Consider the following 21,084-nt stretch of genomic DNA (forward strand, 5'->3'; position numbering starts at 1 on the left):
CTGCTTTTCTCTTGCTGCTTGTAAAATTCTCTCTTTATCTTTAACCTTTAGCATTTTAATTATATGTGTCTTGGAATGGGCCTCCTTATTTTTTTTAATATTTTATTGATTATGCCATTACAGTTGTCCTATTCCCCCCTTCATTCCCCCCACCCTGCACACCCTCTCCCCCATCATTCCCACCCTTTCATTTATGTACATGTGTCACAAGTTCTTTAGATTCTATATTTCCCCTACTATTCTTGCCCTCCCCCTATTTTCCACCTACCATCTATGCTACTTATTTTCTGTACCTTCTTCCCCCTGCTCACACTCCCCTGTTGCTAACCCTCCATGTGATCTCCATTTCTATGGTTCCATTCCTGATCTAGCTGTCCTCTTAGATTGCTTTTGTTTTAGGTGTGCTTGTTAATAACTGTGAGTTTGCTGTCCTTTCACTGTTCATCTTTTTTATCTTCTTTTTCTCAGATAAGTCCCTTTAACATTTCATATAAGGGCTTGGTGATAATGAACTCCTTAAACTTGACCTTATCTGAGAAGCACTTTATCTGTCCTTCCATTCTAGATGAAAGCTTTGCTGGATAGAGCAATCTTGGTTGTAGGTCTTTGGATTTCATGGCTTGGAATACTTCTTTCCAACCACTTGTTGCCTGTAAGGTCTCTTTTGAGAAATCAGCTGACAGTCTGATGGGAACTCCTTTGTAGGTGACTGTCCCCTTATCTCTTGCTGCTTCTAGGATTCTCACCTTCATTTTAATCTTGGCTAATGTAATTATGATGTGCCTTGGTATGTTCCTCCTTGCATCCAACTTCTTTGGGACTCTCTGTGCTTCCTGGATTTCCTGGAAGTCTATTTCCTTTGCCAGATTGCAGAAGTTCTCCTTTATTGTTTGTTCAAATAAGTTTTTTCCACTCATGGCTGTTCCTCTTCCCCTTCTGGTACCCCTATAATTCGGATGTTGGAATGTTTGAATTTGTTCTGGAGGTTTCTAAGCCTCTCCTCATTTTTTTGAATTCTCGTTTCTTCATTCTGTTTAGTCATTTTTTTCTTCCTTCTGGTCCACTCCCTTGATTTGAGTCCGTTTCCTTTCCATCACTATTGGTTTCCTGTGCATTTCCCTTCATTTCACTTAGTGCAGCCTTCATTCCTCTAATTTGTGACTAAAATCAACCAGTTCTGTGAGCATCCTGATCACCAATGTTTTGAACTGTGCATCGGAAAGGTTGGCTATTTCTTGGTCACTTAGAGCTATGGGCTCTGGGGCTTTGAGTTCTTCTTGAGCCATGTTTTGGTATCTGTTACACATAAGGAGCGAAGCCCTAGGTGTTCACCAGGGCGGGGCAACCCAGGTTGCTGGTTTGTGATGCTGCATGTGGGGCGGGGGTCAGAGAGGGGCAATGGTGCTTGTTCCACATTCTCAGATTTCTGTTTCTTCTGCCACTTCCCGCAAGTAAATTGGGCCCTTCTGGTGTTGGTTCCCAGGTGTGTGGGCTTGTGCACACTCCGGGACCCTCTGGGTCTCTCCAATGAACTCTCTGTGAGTCTGGTAGCTTCTCCCGGCACCTTGACCCCAAAAGTCTTTCCAATTGGTGCTTTTGGGCTCTAATTCCCATCACTGGGGCCCTAGCCTGAGCAGTCTGTCTCACTGCTTGCTCCTTTGCTTGGTTTATCTGTGTGTGAATGTGTAACCGTGGTCAGCCAGCCACCTTGAGCCCTCTCTGGTCCTGCCCATTGCTTCCCCTCGCCTGGGATCTGCCAACCGCTGCCTGCGCAACTGCGCTCCTGTGCTCCTGGATCAGTCCAACTGAACTTTCCTGCCCAACTCTGCTCTGCCGCTGACTCCGCCCCTCTTACTGGTCTGGATGAATGGTTCGTTGTTGTCGAACTTCCGTACCGTTCAATTTTCTGTGTTTTGGCTGTGTTTTTGTTACTAAAACTTTGTTGTCTTTAAACTTGGTTGTGCAAGGAAGCACAATGTTTCCACCTACGCCTCCATCTTGGCAGGAAGTCGGAATGGGCCTCTTTAATCCATCGTGTTTGGGACTCTCTGTGCTTCCTGGACTTGCATGTCTATTTCCTTCACCAAATTAAGGAAGTATTCTTTTATTATGTTTTCAAATATATTTTCAATTTCTTGCTCTTTCTCTTCTTCCGGCACCTCTATGACGTGAATGTTGGATTGCTTGAACTTGTCCCAGGGACTGCTCACACTATACTTGTTTTCTTGGATTCTGTTTTCTTCTTGTTGTTCTGATTGGTTGTTTTTTGCTTCCTTATGTTCCAAATCATTGATTTGACTCTCAGCTTCATCCACTCTACTGTTTTTTGCCTGTAAATTGTTGTTTATTTCAATTGGTGAATTCTGTGTTTCTGACTGGATCTTTTTTATGCTATTGAAGTACCTACTGAGTTCCTTGAGCATCCTTATAACCAGTGTTTTGAACTTTGCATTTGATAGATTGCTTATCTTCATTTTGTTTAGTTCTTTTACTAGAGTTTTGATCTGCTCTTTCACTTGGGCTATGTTTCTTTGTTTTCCTTGTTTTGGTATCCTCCCTGTGTTTGTTTCTATGTCTTAGGTAGAGCTGCTTTGATTCCCTGTCTTGGTAGCATAGTCTAATGTAGTAAGTGTCCAGGGGCACAGCGTCCCCTATCACCCAAGTTGGCTACTCAAAGCATGACCTTCATGTGAGTTGAGTATACCCTCCTCTTGTAGTTGAGCCTTGATTGCATTTGAAGGTCAATGTGTAGGATTTACTCAGGGCAGTCAGCAGCAAGGACTGGCTGTGACCACTGACCACCAACCTCTACTCTTTGTGGAAGATCAGCTGTGCAGGTGAAGGGTGGTGGTGCTCTGACATGGTCTGTAGCTGTCCAATGAGTGCACAAGCTCTGGGGTTTCCCAGGTGGTGCAAGCCAAGGTCAGACTCCACCTATGTTTTGCCCAAAGCCACTCTGCCTGAGCTGTAAAGCAATCTGAGATGGCTGCCACTCGTGCTGGGCTTGGAGATTCCCAGGTGAAGCCAAGCTGTGAATCTAGGCAGGCTACTGCTAGTGGCAGGCCAGAGGCCACTTAGCAAGAGGTACAGGAACTGGGGGCTTACTGAGGCTGGCTCTTGCTTGTTTGAAAGGATCTAGGAAGTTGTGAAGCATGCACAAAGATCAGGCATTCAAATAGAAAAGCAGCTTGAGTGGGCCAATAAGTTGCGTGAGGCACAGTTTCTGAGGATCTCCAGGGTGGAACAAACAGTGTTAGCCAAACTGATGGAGTTTCAGGTATGGCACCAGCCTGCCAGTCTGTGGCTTTGTGGGGAGAAGTTTCAAAAAAGGGAAAATGGCCTCTGTTCACCTTGATGCCAAAAACTTCAGTTCCTCCCCATATGCCATTGGTGCCTTTCAAGCTGCTACTCTGGTGCTGGAGCTCAGAGGGAGTAAATCTGAGTAGGTGAGTCTGTGTGGGTTCTTTAAGAGGAACTGCTTGGGGATCCAGAAGTTTCTCCCTGCAACTCAATCCCCACTGATTTTTTCAGCCAGAAGTTGTGGAGACTTATCTTCCTCTCACTGGAACCCTGTGCTGGGGGCACCTGGTGTGGGACTGGGACTCCTCTCTCCCAATGTATCCCTCCCAAATTTTTATCCACTATATGTGGATATAGGACCAGTCCATTCTCCATCTCTTTGCCTCCTACAAGTCTGGGTGGATGTGGTTTCTTTAATTCCATAGTTGTAGATTTCCATTCTACTCAATTTCTGATGGTTCTGAGTGATGGTTGTTCTATATTTTAGTTGTAATTTTGATGTGGTTGTGTGAGAAGTTGAGCCATGTCTGACTACACCACCATCTTGACCAAAAACCCTGGCCATGCATTTGGCATACGAAACTGCTTCAGGGAGTATCTGCGGAGGGAGCAACTCTAATGAAACTCAACTACACTGGTCGGAGCAGAAGGGAAATTTTTTGATTTTCCTTCTGAAGGGGAAGAAGAAAGAAGCTACAGGCTTTTTTGTCTGGTCTCAGAATCTGGTGGCCTCAGACAGTGTCACCACTGAACTCTGACCTTCTTACCTCACCACATTATCTGTTACCAAGGTGAACTTTCTGTTGCCCCAAATAGAGAAGGCAGCATATGCCCATGTCCAGGCTCAATAGATGATAGGTCTAAAACCACCAGTTGTCCAGCATGACCCATTGTTCTAACAGTAATGTGACAGAACCTAAAGTAGCCCTCACACCTCAAAATTCATGGGCAATGCTAAACCAACTTAAAGAATGATGTCATCCACTTTCTACATGCATCCACTCCCAAATGGAGCATAAAATGAGAAACATTTGACTTTGCAAAGCCACTGAGTTCCTTGGCAGATAATTTGGAAGTCTACAAGTCTAAGTGAAGTCTGAACACCCACCTTTAGGTATATTTTTTATTTAAATACATTTCCTTATAGAGAGTCACCTTGCTCTGTCAATCACTTGTCAGACCATCTGTGTGTTAGCCTGCCATTTGTGTCAGGAAGAGTGCATAGAGCAATCTGGTGTGAGCTTGTTTGTTCCTCAGTTTTTTTCCCTCCACTTCCAAAAATAAACCAACTTTCACCGGGATATGGCATACAGAGTCAAGCCAAAATGTCTGTATGTTCTACAAGAGTGCTTATGGCACCGTCGTTGTAGTTTGGTCAAAAACCTTCCCTGGGATGTGTCCCACATTGGTACGGGAATATCTTAGTGCTGTAACTTTGAGGGGAAGCTATCTAGGAGAAATGCATGCTTTAGAAATTAAACCATAAGAAAGCAATGGATGCCCTAAGAGACCCGAATTTTGCCAAACAGCTCATTGAAAGACATGCTTCTCCCTATGATTTAGAGGTCATATTTTCACATGTGATTTTTAGCAGCTTTTGAAGCTGCCAGGACCTTATAGCAACCTGCACTTGGGGTTCCTACAGAATTGGGAATTTCGAAGAGGAATCTGCAAGTCATACGTTCCCTTGATTTCTTTTGGGTCTTTAAAAGATAAAAAAGACTCCTAGTCTCTGGGCAGCACGGCAGCATTATGTGGGTCCCCACAAGGCAGACCTCACTGGTTCTTCCTGAAGTTTCAACTCCTTGGAGTGGAGATATGGAACCATTAGAGTGTTTTTTCTTCCATTTTGTTCCTTTTAACTACATTCTGTTCCTTCCTCCCTTACTATCCTTCAGTGAATCTCAGGCAGAGCCCATAACTTTCTAGTCATTTTCAATCTGTAAAACTCAATCCAGTCCAGATTGAAATGGACCATCTTACAACCAATTCTAAGCTCATCCAAGAGAGAAGGAAATAGTAAGAAAGACTGTTTAATTGGCCAAAGCTACTGTGTGTCCACCCAGAGGTTCTAAGTGGCCATCATGTCCCCTCAGTAACATGTGTCCAAATGTTGGTTATCCCATAGAAAGAGTGTGAGATGATTCTAAGGACTTATGTCTGGGTTTCAGACTTATCTTAAATGAGATCTCAATCTCTTTCTCTCTCTCTCTCTCTCTCCCCTTTCCCTGCCCCCCACCCACTCCCAAACCCTATCCTCCTTCCAGCTCATTTCTCACAGTCCAGAGTTTTATGTGTTTGTTCCCTGGGGCCCTCAATTCAGAATCAAGTCCTATATTTCCACCTCAAGGTTTCATGCCCAGGGTAATGGAGAACCACTCAGACAATGTTGCCAAGTTTCAGAAGCTTCACTAGGTCCCAGGGAACTACTCAGAGCCTTTGCACATGTCATTCCTTCTGCCTGGAGTGACCTCCCCTCCCTTGGTTAACCTATGCTCATCCAATGGGTGGAAGAGTCCTTGGCCCTGGAGCCATACTGCCTGCCTCTGCATTTAATCAAGCACAGACTGTCCCTATGCTTAATCAAGGATCAACAATATTATTAGCTATAGGTCTCAGCTAACCAGGCTCCCGAAAGATACCTCCCTGACAGGAGGTCCCCATGGCCAGGTTACTTCTCTCTACATTGTTCCTTCTTAGCTTCAGAGCTTGAATTATTAACTATGTGTGCCATTATTTACATTCAGTAAAAAATTATTGACTAAATGTATTAGTCTGCTCCAACCACCATGAAAAATACCACAGTCTGAGCTGCTTAAACAACAAACATTTGTTGTCTCTCATCCTGGAGGCTGGAAGAAAGTCTGAGATTAAAATGGGGGCAGGGCTGGCTCCTTCTAAGGCTTCTATCCTTGGTGTGTAGATGGCTGTCCTCTCCGTGTCCTCACATGGTCATCTTTCTATGCATGTCTGCATTCTGATCTCTGTTTCATATAAGGACACCAGTCCTAAAGGATTACAGCCCACCTTAAGGACTTCCTTTTAAGTCAACCACCTCTTTAAAGATCCATCCTCAAATACAGTTCCAGTCTGAGGTACAGGAGGTCATTGTTTCAACATTACTTTTTGTGGAGGGCATAATTTGGCCTTTAACTATGAATGAGCAACATACTGCTGCCTGGTAACCCGTGTACTTGGACGTATTCAAGACTGAATTCATGAGTTTTATCCATCTGGAAACTGCCAGGAGAAATCCTCACCTTCTCATGAAAATCAAACCTTTTTATGTTACAAAGCTCAGTGCGAAGCCAGAATCTTTTGTCCACTGAACAACCTTCTGCTGTTCATAGGATGGCAACTTGGAAACAGTGTTTTGAAATATGCGTTCCTTAAAATCTGTGAGAAAAATTCACCTTTACTCGAAAATGTTATTTCTTTCTCCTGACTGCATGGAGGTTAATTATTTTTCGTGCTTCCCAGGATTGCCATCTATTCAAACCGATTTGCATTTGTGTTTGGGTGGAAGCTGCATTTGTTAATACATACCCGGGTCCCATTAGAAAGAAAGAAAGTGGGTCAAGCTTGAGGGAGGCCATCTGTCAAGAGTGCATTTTGGCAAAGAGAAAACAGAAGAAGGGAACTTATGAAAGAGGCTGAGGTTTGTAGCCCACAGGTACCAACAGAGTTCTGTGGCTTCCAACTGTCACCTTACTTTCAAGTTACATAACTGGTCAAGACAGCTGAGCTGTGCTAGGTGGGGATGGTGCGTGGCCTGCAAAAGCCAGACACAGGACAAAACCTTATTTTCAGTTGTTGAAATAAGGACAGAACTGAAATGCTCAATGTTTGTAATTTTTTCATAGCCCATTCTATGAAATACTTAGTGCTTTTCAGGAGGCAGAGTGTGAGATCAAATCCTTGGTCGTTTTAGCAATTAGTACTTTTGTTTCTGTTTTTGCTTTAGTTCAAATGTATCCATTCACCTACTGAATTACATCTTGGTGGCTTCCAATTTCTGGCGATCACAAATAAAGCTGCTATGAACATCAGTGTGCAGGCTTTTGAGTTGGAATGTAAGTTTTCAACTCCTTTGGGTAATCACAGATATTCTCTTAAATTACAGTTTTTGTTACAATTTCTAGCAAACACACTATTTCACATGAATAGATTTTCTGGATAGTGTGCTCAAGAAGAAGAGGATTTCTTCTTAAATTTTCATATTCTTTGGTAAAAATTGCTTGATAAATTGCTTATAAATGAAGTAGTTTGTGAAAGCAATTGCTTTCACACACTAGGCTCCAAAAATTTTGGCCATTTTAGAATTCCTCAAGTCATCATTGTAGGTAAACTGAGTCATCCCAGGCTCCTGGGGGAGGGGTTGGGCCTAACATTTGCAATTCTGATTCCATCTTCCCACTTTCTGGGTCTGATTTCTACTCTCATTAATTCCCTCTCCCTTGATTTTATACATACACTTGTCTTGATAGGAATCCAAGGATGTCTAATCTTTGAGGTGGTGAGTTTTCTTGTTGCAATGTCAAAACCTTTTTAATATATATAAGCTTTTAAATCTACAAAATAAGCAAAAAAACATTTACTCTTCCTTGATAGACACCTCTCTTTAATATCTAGCATTCTCAATTTTCTTCTTTATAGATTAAATAATATGTTGTTTTATCCCTATTTTCCCTTTCCAGATTAAATACCTTGATGCTTGCTTCACATCACTTATTTTCTTATCCAGTCATGCTTTTTATCTTTTAATATTCTTAAATAATTGAAGTACAGTTTACATACAGCAAAGTGTACCGATTGTAGGTGTTATGGTTCAGTGACAAACATGCATACATGGAACATACCTCCATCTAAACACAGAATGTCTTCATCATGCCAGAACCTTCCTGTCTTCCCACAGTGAAACTCTGTCTCCATTAAACAACAACTTCCCATTCTTCATCCCCCACCCCCTGGAGCCCACCATTCTATTTTCTGTTTCTATGAGTTTGACCACTATAGCGACCTTACATGAGTAAAATCATACAGTATTTGTCTTTTTGTGTCTGGCTTATTTCACACCGCATAATGCCCTCAAGGTCCATTAATGCTGTAGCATATTGCAGAATTTCCTTCCTCTTTAAGGCTGAATACAATTCCATTGTGTGATATATACCACGTCTTGTTATCCATTCACTCATTGATGGGCACTTGGGTTACTTCTACCTTTCGGCAATTGTGAATAATGCTGCTATAAACATTGGTGTACAAATGTCTCTTGTAAGCCCTGCTTTCAATCTTTTTGGGTACCTACTCAGAAGTGGGATTGCTGGTTTTCATAATGGCTGAACCATTTTTACATTCCCACCAGCAGTGCACAAGTGTTTCAACTTCACATCCTCTCCAACCCTTGTTATTTCTTATCTTACCGATAACAGCGATCCTAATGGGTATGAGGTGGAATCTCATTGTACTTTTGATTTGCATTTCCCTAATGACTAATGAGGTTGAGCATCTTTTCATGTGCTCATTGACCATTTGTTTATTTTCTTTGGAGAAATATCTGCTCAAGCCCTTTACTTTAAATCTGAATTTTAGATAAGTAATACATTTTTAAATATATGTGTGTGACCAAAATATATATGTGACCAATATTAGAGATGTATATACTGAAAAAGTACACTGTTTATCTAAACCTTGTTTTTAACTAGGTGTCTTACATTTTTATTTGATAAATCTGACCATAAAAAGTGAGAACTTAGATGGATCTAAAACAGTTTTGAAATATCTCACAATTTTGTTCAGGTGAGTTCTGAAATGGCTTAGTGTGTTTTTGTGGGTGCTGGGCTGGCAGCCCTGCTTTATTAGAAAATTGTAATTTCATTTTGAGATGCTCCAGACTAAATCATTTGAGCTTCACACTCTTTGTGTAATATTATTGGGCTCCCTTAATGAAATTATAACTCAAGCAAGAGATTTCATTCCCTGGTAGTAAATTAGCTTGGGCCCATGTGGGCTCAGGGAGAGCCAGTCCTCCCCGGCTTATTCTTCTTGTTCAGGGAATGAAGAAGGAGCAGGCGTTTTGTATTTGAGTTATTTATTGTTCTCTTTGAGTGAACGTTATATTGTTACCCGTCCCTACTGGAAACAACAGCTGTTAACAGGCTCTGGAATGAATTTCAATGTGAACTCTCCTGGCCTCTGGGAAGCTTGGCTAAAGAGAAAACAGGCTCATAATGGAAAGAAAAGGAGTAGGATTCAGGCTGTGGTCTGGATGCCTGCAGGCTACCTGCATATAAAACCGCTAGTTACCAGTATTCTGGGACTTCACATTTAGACCATGTGCTGAAATGGGAGTGCCATCAACAATCCTCCTTTTTGACGGCAAAGCGGACAAAAGGCAGTCAGGTGCAAATAGTGATCTTGCTGAAAACCCTGTCCTCAGGTATCAGAAGAGAGAGAAAGAGTCCCGCATGACAAAGTAACCAAACCCCAGTAGCCAGGCCCTGGACAACCTAACCACAGGAGGAGCAGGAACAACCCTGTCACAACCCTGCAACACACTGGATAAGCAATGGTGACATTTCCGGCTATCATTTCTTAAATAATGTGGTCAAGAGTCCTGTGGAATGTAATGAGTCATGAAGACTTAAGGGGAAGAGGTTGCAAGAGGCAGGAATCTGAGAACGGAGGAGGACTCTTCAGGAAGAGAGTCAGTTCTGCCTATGCACAGGTGCACCAAACTTCTGTGGTTATATTTAGTCAGTGGAACCTCTAAAATCAGGAGCTTCTCTTTGGGCTCCCTTTATTAGTCGTTTTTCCTTGATTTTTATTGTTGGCACTAATGCAGATGTTCCCATTTTCCCCCCTTTACCTGACTCCACGCATCCCCCATCTGCCCTTCCCTGTGGCAGCCACCACACTGTTGTCTGTACCTATAAGTTGTGCATACATGTCTTTGGCTAATCCCTTCACTTTCACTCTCCCAACTGTATGTTCAACCTACAGTGCCTTAATCTCTCTGTTTAAGAGAGAAATTGCTGAGACCCTGGAAAGAACATCTTTCACTGGTCATGTGTGACATTTCCTACATAGGCCCATCTTCCCACCTGTGCTGTATTTGGAGGTGTCCAGGACCCAGGACACCTGACTGGTCTTGCTCGATTCACCCACCACCAAGGCTGCAGGCAGAGGGCATCCCCTGTTGATTCCCTTCACTGCTTCAGTGACATGTTCCCATTTCCAGGAAGAGCTCTTCTGAACCTGAGGCCCACTCTGCTTCCTCCTTCACCTATTCTTCCACTTCTGCTCAAATGCACACTGAGTATATTACAATTTTAAGTCCATTTTTTATGCATTTCAAGCCGACAAAGCGAGTTCTTCACTAATGGGGAAAAATAGTCTCGGCTTTATTTGCACGATGCTCATTTAATTGTGGCATTTTCTTTTACTTGCTTTAGTTGCTCTCTGTGAAATGACCTCAGTCTGGCAGGCCCTGCCCCACCCAGCATCCTGTAAGCTCATGTAAGGCTGTTGCCCTGGAGACAATTACTTCAAGTTTTGAGGGATGTGGAACAAGAGAGGGGAGAAGCCAAAAATAAGAAAAAAAAAGAAAGAGAGAAATCATAAAGTTTAAAATTGAATGGCGAGGAAAATTTGATAAAATGCTGTCAGAAATCCAATAAAAGACTGAACCAGAATGAAGTGGATAAAATCAAAATGACCTTTCAACCTCCCTTGTCCAAACCCTCAGTAATAAGAACATATGAAAGCACAGAATTTTTCTGAAAGTCCATGTCAAAGTGCATTTCCTGTTCTTCTTTTCTTTCCAGATAAAGTAAGCATGTTGTCAGCCTTCATCACTCCCTTCAAGCACTTGAGCCCCGGGGCCACAAATACGGAGGACGAAGACAATCTAAGTAAGTAGTCCCCTTCTCTGAAGAGGAGGGGGGTCCCAGCCCAATGTACCCAAAGCCTGAGACCCTTGGGATGTTGGGGGCGGGGAGAAATATCTGGGATTTGAAGAGCAGGAAGCTCTGCTCCCATCACCACCTGGAATTTCATCCCCACCTGAAATTTCATCCCTCCCTGGGATCCTGTCCCAACCTGGAATTTCATCCTTACCTGAAATTCTACCCTCACCTGGGTGATAGGAAAATATTAGAAGTAACTGTGATGGAGAACTCTAGGGATTATACATAAACGTATATTGAAAAGTTCTCTTGGACCATCCCTCCTCTCTGTCCTGTGTTTTTTCTCCTTCAAACTGAGAAGAAAAAGAAAAATGAGCACAGTCTCTTTGAAACAGTTCGCACAATTATTTAACATGGAAAGAGCTGGATGGGTGCCTGCCTGTCGAAACATTTCTGGCACTTCAACTGGAGAGACACCGAGCTGTGTGGTGTGGGGACTGAAATGCTGGCTTGGGGAGGGGCCCTAAACAGTGTCCCTGTGCAGACCACTGAGGAGGCAGAGCAGACAGTGAGTCTGGGCATGTCTGGCTTGCATTAGACTCACCTCTTGTGTGTAGCATATTGTCAGGCATTTAAACAAGGGGCTGAAATGTTCAAAACCATATGAACACCTCTTGCATTTCAACATTACCTAACAGATGGGTCACCTTCTCAGCCAGAAAGAGTTAGGAACGTGCTTGTTGTCTGGGATAGGAAGGACATGGAGGGTTTATTGGCAGTCACTGCAGTTGTCGACCTGACCAAGAAGCAATGGTGGGGAAGATTGCACAGGAATATTGTCCACTTGCCATCAGCTGTTAAGAAACACTACACATCTGCATGAATAGCCCCTTCCCAGAAAACATAATTATCCTCAAGATTGAAAACTGGAGTGATTGCCCTGGATTTTTTTACTAAAGCAAAGTCACAGAACCACTGAATGTCAAACCAGAGCAAACCTTAGAGACACTCTAGCATTAGTTTTTTGTTTGCTAGATGAGGAGAAAGTCACATGGGAATCAGAACACAGGTCTTGTGACTATCCATTCAGGGCCCATTCCCCAGCAAACACTAGGGTCAAAGCAAAATGTGGACTGATTGTTTCTGTTCTCTCATGACCTAAACTGGAAATGTCCTAGAACTTCATCAATGCCCTGATAGCTTGAGGAATGAAATCTTTGTATTTCCTCAACCTTCCCACCTGAGCTGTGAGAACCCTGGCTGGGTCAGCCTCTCCATGTAGAAGTATCTCTCTCCCCTTCCAACAGCTTACTGGGCTAATGACTTCTGATGCCAGAACAAGCCTGATAGTAGAAGCCCAGTGAAGGCAAGACCTCCAAGCCATCTCGTGCTCTGTAATCTCTAGCACCGCTGCCAGGGCTGTGAGCATCACTGCTCAGACCTTCAGAGCCACGTTTCCAAAACAGGGACAGTGACATAATCTGAACCATGGAGCTGAGGCCAGAATCAAATAAGATAGTACATAAAGATGTTTTATGCAAGGACCTGGGACATATAAATGTTCCATAAGTGTTGGCTGGTGCCAGTAATTAAAACTATTTTCCTGATTCTGCTCACTGGCTAATAGGTAAAAACTTACAGATAAGAATGACTTTTAAGTATTTATTACATGTTAAAATTAGCTTTTGAAATGCTTGGAAAATCATATTTCTATCAGTGGATTAATCATCCCCTTTGTAATATAGGATATTAATATACTTAGAAAACCCTATTTTCACAAACTATTCAAAGATGCACCCCCAGCCCTGCTGGTGTGGCTCAGTGGTTGAGTGACAGCCAGTGAATCAAAGGGTCACCAGTTTAATTCCCAGTCTGGGACACATGCCTGGGATGCAGGTCCCCAGTGAGGGGCACATAGGAGGCAACCACGCATTGATGTTTCTCTCCCCCTCTTTCTCCCTTCTTTCCACTCTCTAAAAAATAAATAAGTAAAATATTTTTTAAAAGATACACCTTGAAATGAATGTGCTTGTCTTAGTTAACACTGCTCACTAGTATTAATCATGGCAGTCTCTCAGCTTACTGCCCTATGCCATTGGAAGGTAGAAGAGGATGAATGCAACTGCACTAGAGGGTGTATGTGTGTGTGTGGATAAAGTATGTGGGTGTGCAAGGTGCGCATGGTGTGTGTGGTACATGTTCTGTGTTTTGTGTAATGGGTGTGTGGTGTGTGATATGTATACTGTGTGGATCTGAGTGTATGTTGCATGTAATGTGTATGATGTGTGTGAAGTAAAGGTGTAGTGTGCAATACATAATAGTTGCTGCATATGCATGTAAGTATGTGTGTATGCATGTGGTGTTTGTATCTGTGTGTTTGTGTGTTAAATGTATGATGTGTGTGAAGTCTAGATAATGTGTATAATGTGTGGTGTGTATAGTATGTAGGAGATGTTCATTGTGTGTGCACGTGTGTCTATGTTGAATGCATGTGTACAAATGTGTATGGTGTGTGTATCTGTGTGTCTATATGCATGTTATATATGTCAGGTATGTGTGGTGTCTAGGTAATGTATGTAGTGTGTGTGCATATGTGTGGTGTATGTGGTGGTGATATATAATGGGTGTTCACTGTACATACATGTGTGTATACACATTTGCAGAGAGACAGGATAGGTGGTAGACACAAGTGTGTCCTTGCCTTGAAGTTTCCTGTTTGTAGCAATAAACTATGGGACATATGTGTCTGAGTTGGTTTAAGATGAAGTTCCACCATTCAGAACCATCTTTCTCCCACCCCCTCTGTAGCCCTGGCCCCATCATTCACTTCTGCTTTTTTCTTGGAGCTCAGATTCAATATCCTGGGTGAGCTGGGGTCAGGGATCAATAGCCAGACCAAGACTTGGCCTGAAAGAGGACAGTGCCCATGAGCCCATCAGCAGGCTTGGTACTAGCTAACAGTCAACCAGATGATGCCACCTTTTTAAAACTTTGTGCCTAAGCTGATAACCCTGAAAACTTTCTTCTTCAAACACTGAAGGGAGTGGTCGTTGGCCCCAGACCTCTGTTTCTGCCCCTGACCCAAAGGTGTCACATGAGGAGGGGCTGAGATGCCCAATCCTGGACAGGGCTGTAGCCCTACATAGGCCACACTGTTTGTATGGGGTCTGGAGGTAGGGCAGCCACCCCCCACACTGATAGTGGCTATCACCACGATATATGCATGATAGTCGCAGCTTCCACACAGCATGAGACAAGTCTTAAAAGGAGGCCATCTTCTCCTGCTGCAGAGCCTGATCCGAGCACCATTGGTGTCGGGCCAGTGCATGACCTGCACAGCTGGGACCTTGCATCCTGTATTCCAAGTCACCAGCCCTGCCTGATTGGCCACCATAGCCACCCCCTTTTCACTCATCTTCTTACCCCTGAAGCATGAGAAGAGAGTAGACCATCCACCTTGCTCCTGTCAGCCAGCCCTGTCTGCTCAGGACAGGGTGGATCAGACAGCGACCCTCTAACCTACAAACACAGGAAAGTCATTATGAGTGAAACAGTGCAACGAAAAGCTCCTGGCAACTCAACTATTACAAGAATTCAGGCAAGCACTGGGCGGCAGACCAGGAGGGGGTCATGGGGGAGGCAGAGGCTCGTACTTAGTTAGCACATGGTGCCTGCACTCATGACTGGTGACAACCACTGTGAGGTGGTCTCCAGGGGCCTCCCCTATGGTTGACGGAGGCAGCCACTGCACAGTTACAGCCTAGTAACTGAACTTGATTCTGAAAGATGTATTTTACCTGGAAAAATACGGCTTTAACCACAGCTGTGACTACTTAAAATTCCACTCTTTCTCCCCAAAATGCTTGTTAGTCATTGAGTTACAAGATAGGTTATCACAGAGAGACCACGTTCACCTAATGTTATTACAGTATATTGTTATAGTTGTTATATTTTATTACTGTTGTTGTTAATCTCTTACTTTGCCTAATTCGTAAGTTAGCACTTTATCATAGTAATGTACATATAGGAAAAAACATAGTACATATAGGATTTGGTATCATCTGAGATTTCAGGCATCTACTGAGGGTCTTAGAACATATCCCCCCTATAAGGGAGAACAACACTATTTTTAAAACATCTATTAGGCTTTCCTGTATGTTGGGGCTTTTGTTCCTTTCATTCAACCATATGAAAATATTGTCGTATAAACTTTATTAAAACCCACATTTTCCATCTTAAGAAAATGGAATTTGGGCAGGTTGAGGGACTTGCCCAAGGTCATACCTACATAAACGATGTAGAGGACTTTCACCCTTCATCTGCTTGACCCCAGAACCAGTGGGGTGACCGCTACCCCCTCTGCCTTGCCCAGACTCAGCAGCCCAGTGAAAATGGGCATGTGGGCTGCATTGAAGGGAGCTGGACCCTTAATCTGCTCATTTGCAAAAATCAGTGGGTAACACCATTCTGGAGATTCTAGCTAGTGTGTCCAGGATATGGCCAGAGGTCTGCACTTGTATCAATTATTAGTTATTGGTTATCCTGGAAGTACTCTTTATGCCACAATCTGGTCATTGTGTCTATGCCATGGAAAACTAATAATGACCATCATCATTGGATACTGAGTGTCATGGAAGAAAAGACCCTGAAAGCAACCTCAGTGCAGGTAGAGGGGAAGTTTTGGATCATGACGGCTGTTGTTCCACGATAAACCTTTCTGCCTGAAAAGGCAGCAGAGGTCGTCTGACTTGCTGGCCACTTTAGTCACATGCACAGACTCCCTTGACCTTCATATTATGAGAAATCAGCACATTTCCAGGCAATCTGCTGTGGGGCCTTTCAGTCAGGTTAGTTTTCCATCTTTATATTCCATTTGGGAAACTGGCTAATCCGACATACTGACCATGGCCTGAAATACCCCACACGGCAGCGTTCCTGCCTATGTGGACCCAGACACACAATGACTCACGGGGAGCCGAAAGTTGATGCTCAATACCGGGAGGTAATTATTCCTACCAAATAGTCTGTAAGGGACACCATCCTCCTGTAACTTATAAAATGCTCAGGCTCACTCCTTTGAACACAACTACCTCTGCAGACCCAATATTTTATAGATGTAAACCACCAGAGAAAGTATTAACAGAGCTGTCTCACAACATAGAGAACAGAGCTCACGAGAAGTGGACGGTTCAGCAAACAGCACTTTAGAATGGATATACTCACCACCACTGGGAATACCATCTGGGGGGCTGGGATGAATGTTGGCAAGAGTCGTCACTGAGAGCCCCTGAGCAGGAAGGACACACAGCAACAGACCCAGAGAAGCCTTGTCCAGTGTGAGAGCCCCTCTCCGAGGCACCCAATGGTCCAAGTATCTTCAGTGCCTGTGAGATTGCCCTTTCTAGTTGTTACTCTTCAGCAGCAGTGTCATGGATTTGAGGCCACCAAGACACTGGGTCTCACTGCAACTTGGCTTGGGGCAGGCTGAGGAGAGAGTTCTCAGCCTTTCTTCATAAGCTGCAGGCTGGCTATAAAAACCACCCCAAGTTTCCACTAGCTTCACAAGAGAAACTCATTTACAACCTGCTGCACAGCCATCCTGAACTTCTGAGATCCTGGTTCAGTTCCCAAAGAGAAATCAAAGGACACAAGGGGCCACCTATGTGTGGCTCGTCCCCTGCCACCTCACTGCACACATCAGTACACACATCAGCACCTCATTCCCCCTCAGAGACAGGCGTCCCTGTGATACAGCCAAGGGATGGTGGCACTGTCCTCTGCCCAGTTTCATCTCCACAAGAACAAGACATTCCCAGAGTGAAATCACGTCTCAGCCAGTTCTCCAACTGCATCTCCACATCTCTGAGCCTCGGTGTCCCCTCCTAGAAGATGGTGCTGCGACCCCACCCCCAGAGAGATATGAGGAATAAGAAAGGCACCAGAGGGAAAGGGGGAGTAGGGCTCAGGGACAGGGAAATGCAAGGCCCAGGACCATCATCCTGGAGCATTTTATAGGAACCTGTGGGTTAGCATCCCAGAAGCATCCTCCCCAGGAGGCAACAAGGACTCTAGTCCAGCAGTTCTGTGACAATCCAAGCTGTGGTTTTCTAACTGGAATAGCTTCATTGGTGAAGAGTGGTCCAAGATGATTAAATCATTACACATGGGCACCACCTACAGTTAGCAAATGATGACTTTGCTAAATTTAATGCATATCATATTTTGCACAAGAAACAAAACATCACAGATACAAATGAAGCCCTTGCCTGGGCCTCCATTCCATTTCCTCCTTGTTTCCTGGAAGCTTAGCATCTAAGCTTCACCACTATGTCTGATTACATGAACAGCATGCAATGCTTGCATTGTTATAATTTACATTAATGACATTGCACTCTGTGTAACACTTTGCAAGCTGCTTTTATCATGCAACATTATACTGGTGAGATTCCTCTACACTGAAGCATGTAGACCTGGTTCATTCACCATGTTGCTATTGAGCCTTCCTTCCTATGATCGCACCACAATTCAGTCATCGGTTCACTCCATGGGGAAGGACTGCATGGTCCTCAGTGTCACCTGAAGCTGATAGAAGGAAAGGGCCACATGTGGTTTGGTTTCGGGAGGCTTTGGGAGAGGCAGGCAGGGAGCCTGTGCCCAGGTGGCCGCAGCCCCACTACATCCCAGCCACACTCAGAGCAGAAGGTAGAGGTGGGTCAGGCTCACCATGTCCACACCCCACATCCTTAGAAATCCGGAGCTGCTCAGAGCTGCATGTCCTTCCTCCTCCCAGGCTGTCAGCCCCACTTTCAGGGAAGTTTAGTGACTCTTGTCAGCCTAGAAACAAATGGAGCTGCTTCGCTTCTCCCCAGAAGGCTCCATCCAGTGGGCTCCTATCAGAGGCTAGGCGTTCAGGCCAGCAGCTGGGCTCATGGCACAGCACAGTCATCAGAAGTGGTGTCTGTCTTCAGGTGAGCTGAGAGCCCCGGGTCACCGCTGTCTGTTCTCACCTCCAGGTACCAGCAGTGCAGATGTGAAGGAGAACCGAAATGTGAGCAACCTGGAGGCACGGCCACTGCCCATTGGCGACAGAGCCCGAGGCGGTACATCTGGCATGAAGAGGAAAAGGCCTCTGGAGGAGGGCAATGGTGGCCACTTCTGCAAACTGCAGCTGATCTGGAAGACGCTCTCGTGGTCCGTGACGCCCAAGAACGCGCTGGTCCAGCTGCACGAGCTGCGGCCGGGCCTGCAGTACCGGATGGTGTCCCAGACCGGCCCCGTGCATGCGCCCATCTTCGCTGTGGCTGTGGAGGTGAACGGGCTCACATTTGAGGGCACAGGGCCCACCAAGAAGAAGGCCAAGATGCGGGCAGCCGAGCTGGCCCTGCGCTCCTTCGTGCAGTTCCCCAACGCCTGCCAGGCCCACCTGGCCATGGGCAGCAGCATCAGCCCCTGCACAGACTTCACCTCCGACCAGGCTGACTTCCCGGACACGCTGTTCAAGCAGTTCGAACCAGTGGCACCCAGTGCGGCCTTCCCGGGTCGCTGCCCTGCCGAGCCCGAGCTGTTGTCCCCAGCATGCCGGCGGGGTCGGCTGCTGCACCACACACTGGACCTGGTGGCCCCGGGTGAGAGGAACCCAGTGGTGGTGCTGAATCAGCTGCGCGCCGGCCTGCGCTACGTGTGCCTCTCGGAGCCGGCTGACAAGCAGCGGCCCCGGAGCTTCGTCATGGCCGTGAGCGTGGACGGCAGGACGTTTGAAGGCTCGGGACGCAGCAAGAAGCTAGCCAAGGGCCAGGCGGCACAGGCTGCCCTCCAGGCCCTCTTCGACATCCGGCTGCCTGGCCACATTCCCAGCAGGAGTAAAAGTCACCTCTTGCCCCAGGTGAGAATTCTCAGGTAGCTCCCGGCAGGTGGCATCTCCCGGATGCTAGGAGACCATGAGCTGGGACAGGCAGCAGGCAGCCCCCCTGCTCCAGTCGCTGTAAGTAGAGAGCCCCCGACACACCCCTCCCAGAGAGGCCAGCTCAGCACATCCCAGCCTGACCATTAGAGCAACTGTCCAGCTTCGGGAGAGAATCGTGTGCTTGTAAAGAAAGAATGTCAACATTCGGATGAGCAGAGGTGGGAGGGGGGGGGAATGAAAGCAGGTGATGTCTGTGATGACACCAGTGGCAGGACACAGAATGCAGGGGCCGTCCCCTGACAGGGTGACAGGGAAGGATAGCTGGCATTGTCAGGGGTACTTCAGTGACTTGGTTCTGCAGCAGGAGGACCAGCAGGAGGTGAAAATGCATGTTAGGCCGCAGTTTGTGTAGTTTCTCACTATGGAGGCTGGAGGAAGGAAAGTGAATGTGAATTGTCTCATCTCTGACTCCAGCCAGAGTCAGGGGCCTGTGTGACAGCCTGGACACCAGGGTCCAGCCACAGGGAGGGGGTGGGTCCAGCCCACAGGTGGAAGCAGAGAGCTCGGAACAAGGACAGGGCCGGAGCTCTACCCCACCTTCGTTTCTCTGGCCCTTTCACACCAGTAACAGGCCTGCTTTCTCACCCTGGTTCACCTTTGCTCATTCAAGAAATACTTTCATAGCACCATCCACGTGTCAGAAATTATTTCTATCCCATTCCAAAACAACCTCATCCTTCCAAGTCTTATAGCTGCTTACTTATGCAAGTTACCTCTTGTCTTAGCCTTTTCAGAACTATCTGTAGCCGCCCCACACACACACAAAAAAGAATTATCTGTAGGAATCAGTGATGTATTAGATACAGGAAAGTATCTTTATTCACTTGGTCCTCAGTCAGGGAGAAGAACACTCTACATAGTCAGAAGCACCTAACCCAGGGCAGATCTGTAGTAAGCACCCAGTAACTCTGACTTGTTGCTACCACGGCTGTGTGATCACACCGCAGCCCCGAGGACAGAACCCACTGTTTCCCAGGGAAGCCAAGCATCGCAGAAGGAGGCAGGTGCCACCCGGGGCCTCAAGGAGCACAAAGCGTATACCACAGTGACCAACCTAATGCACAAGGACAGATGCCTCATGCTGAATCATGACCCTCAATAAATATTTGTCTGATGGAGGTCTGCTTCTCACAGCTCCATCCAGTGAGGGAGAGAGACCATCCAACAGGGAGGCCCAGGGGAAGACGGCTGTTTTTCCTGCTGTCTCTGCCCCCCAAGGCCTCCGCTTATTTTCACACATTTAACAAACGTTCTCAGGAGCAGGTTGAAGGGGTGTAGACCATAATCTCCATTTGTCTTGCCTTTCAACCCATCTTCAAATGACACACAATCCAGGTAGAAATATGCTATTTGCAAGAAGTTCGGGGCCAGTAGGTCCCTGAGCACATCTTGCCAGAAGCTTGCTGCCTTGTTTCTCTTTTCCGGCACCTCTATTTTATTTTGTTGTCTCCTTTTTTCCTTCTGATCCTGTTTCTCCAAATCTGTAGCTTAAACTTGCCATCTATGCCCCAAAAAACACTGTGCCCCCTGCAAACTGCATGAGCCCCAGGCGACCCCTGGCCTCCACATCACCTCCATCTTCTCACCACCTTCCTCAAGAAGGCCCCTCCTGCACAGCGCGAGGCAGTGTGTCCCCTTGTCTCCCAGCCTGTCATTTTCCTGTGTGGCCACCCCACCAAGGGCCCTCATGGGCCTTGTACTTCCTGTCCAGTAAGAAACACCCATTCCCTCCTACAGCAGCTCCAGTCCACCCCGCCCCGAGTGAATGTTGAAGGATGTCAGTGCATTGCAGCTGAGACATGTTTCCTCTCATCTTGTCACCCCTCAGCTCGTGCAGCGGAGGAACCAGGCAGCACCAGTGCTTTGTAACAGTTGTTTGACCCCAGAATGCAGCACATCAGTTACAGCCACAAC

General features: G+C 45.7%; 1 protein-coding gene across 1 annotated transcript in view; it reads left to right on the forward strand.

Moving 5' to 3' along the window:
- Positions 1–21,084, forward strand: part of ADARB2 (adenosine deaminase RNA specific B2 (inactive)) — a 439,845-nt gene that overhangs the window by 290,895 nt on the left and 127,866 nt on the right. The window contains exons 2-3 of the mRNA XM_037156536.2: positions 11,127–11,213; positions 18,221–19,089. Of these exons, the coding sequence (XP_037012431.2) occupies positions 11,127–11,213; positions 18,221–19,089 (956 nt within the window). The remainder of the gene's footprint in view (positions 1–11,126; positions 11,214–18,220; positions 19,090–21,084) is intronic.

The sequence above is a fragment of the Artibeus jamaicensis genome, unplaced genomic scaffold, assembly GCF_021234435.1.
Source record: "Artibeus jamaicensis isolate MK-2021 breed Jamaican fruit bat unplaced genomic scaffold, CSHL_Jam_final contig_426, whole genome shotgun sequence".
Classification (NCBI taxonomy): domain Eukaryota; kingdom Metazoa; phylum Chordata; class Mammalia; order Chiroptera; family Phyllostomidae; genus Artibeus; species Artibeus jamaicensis.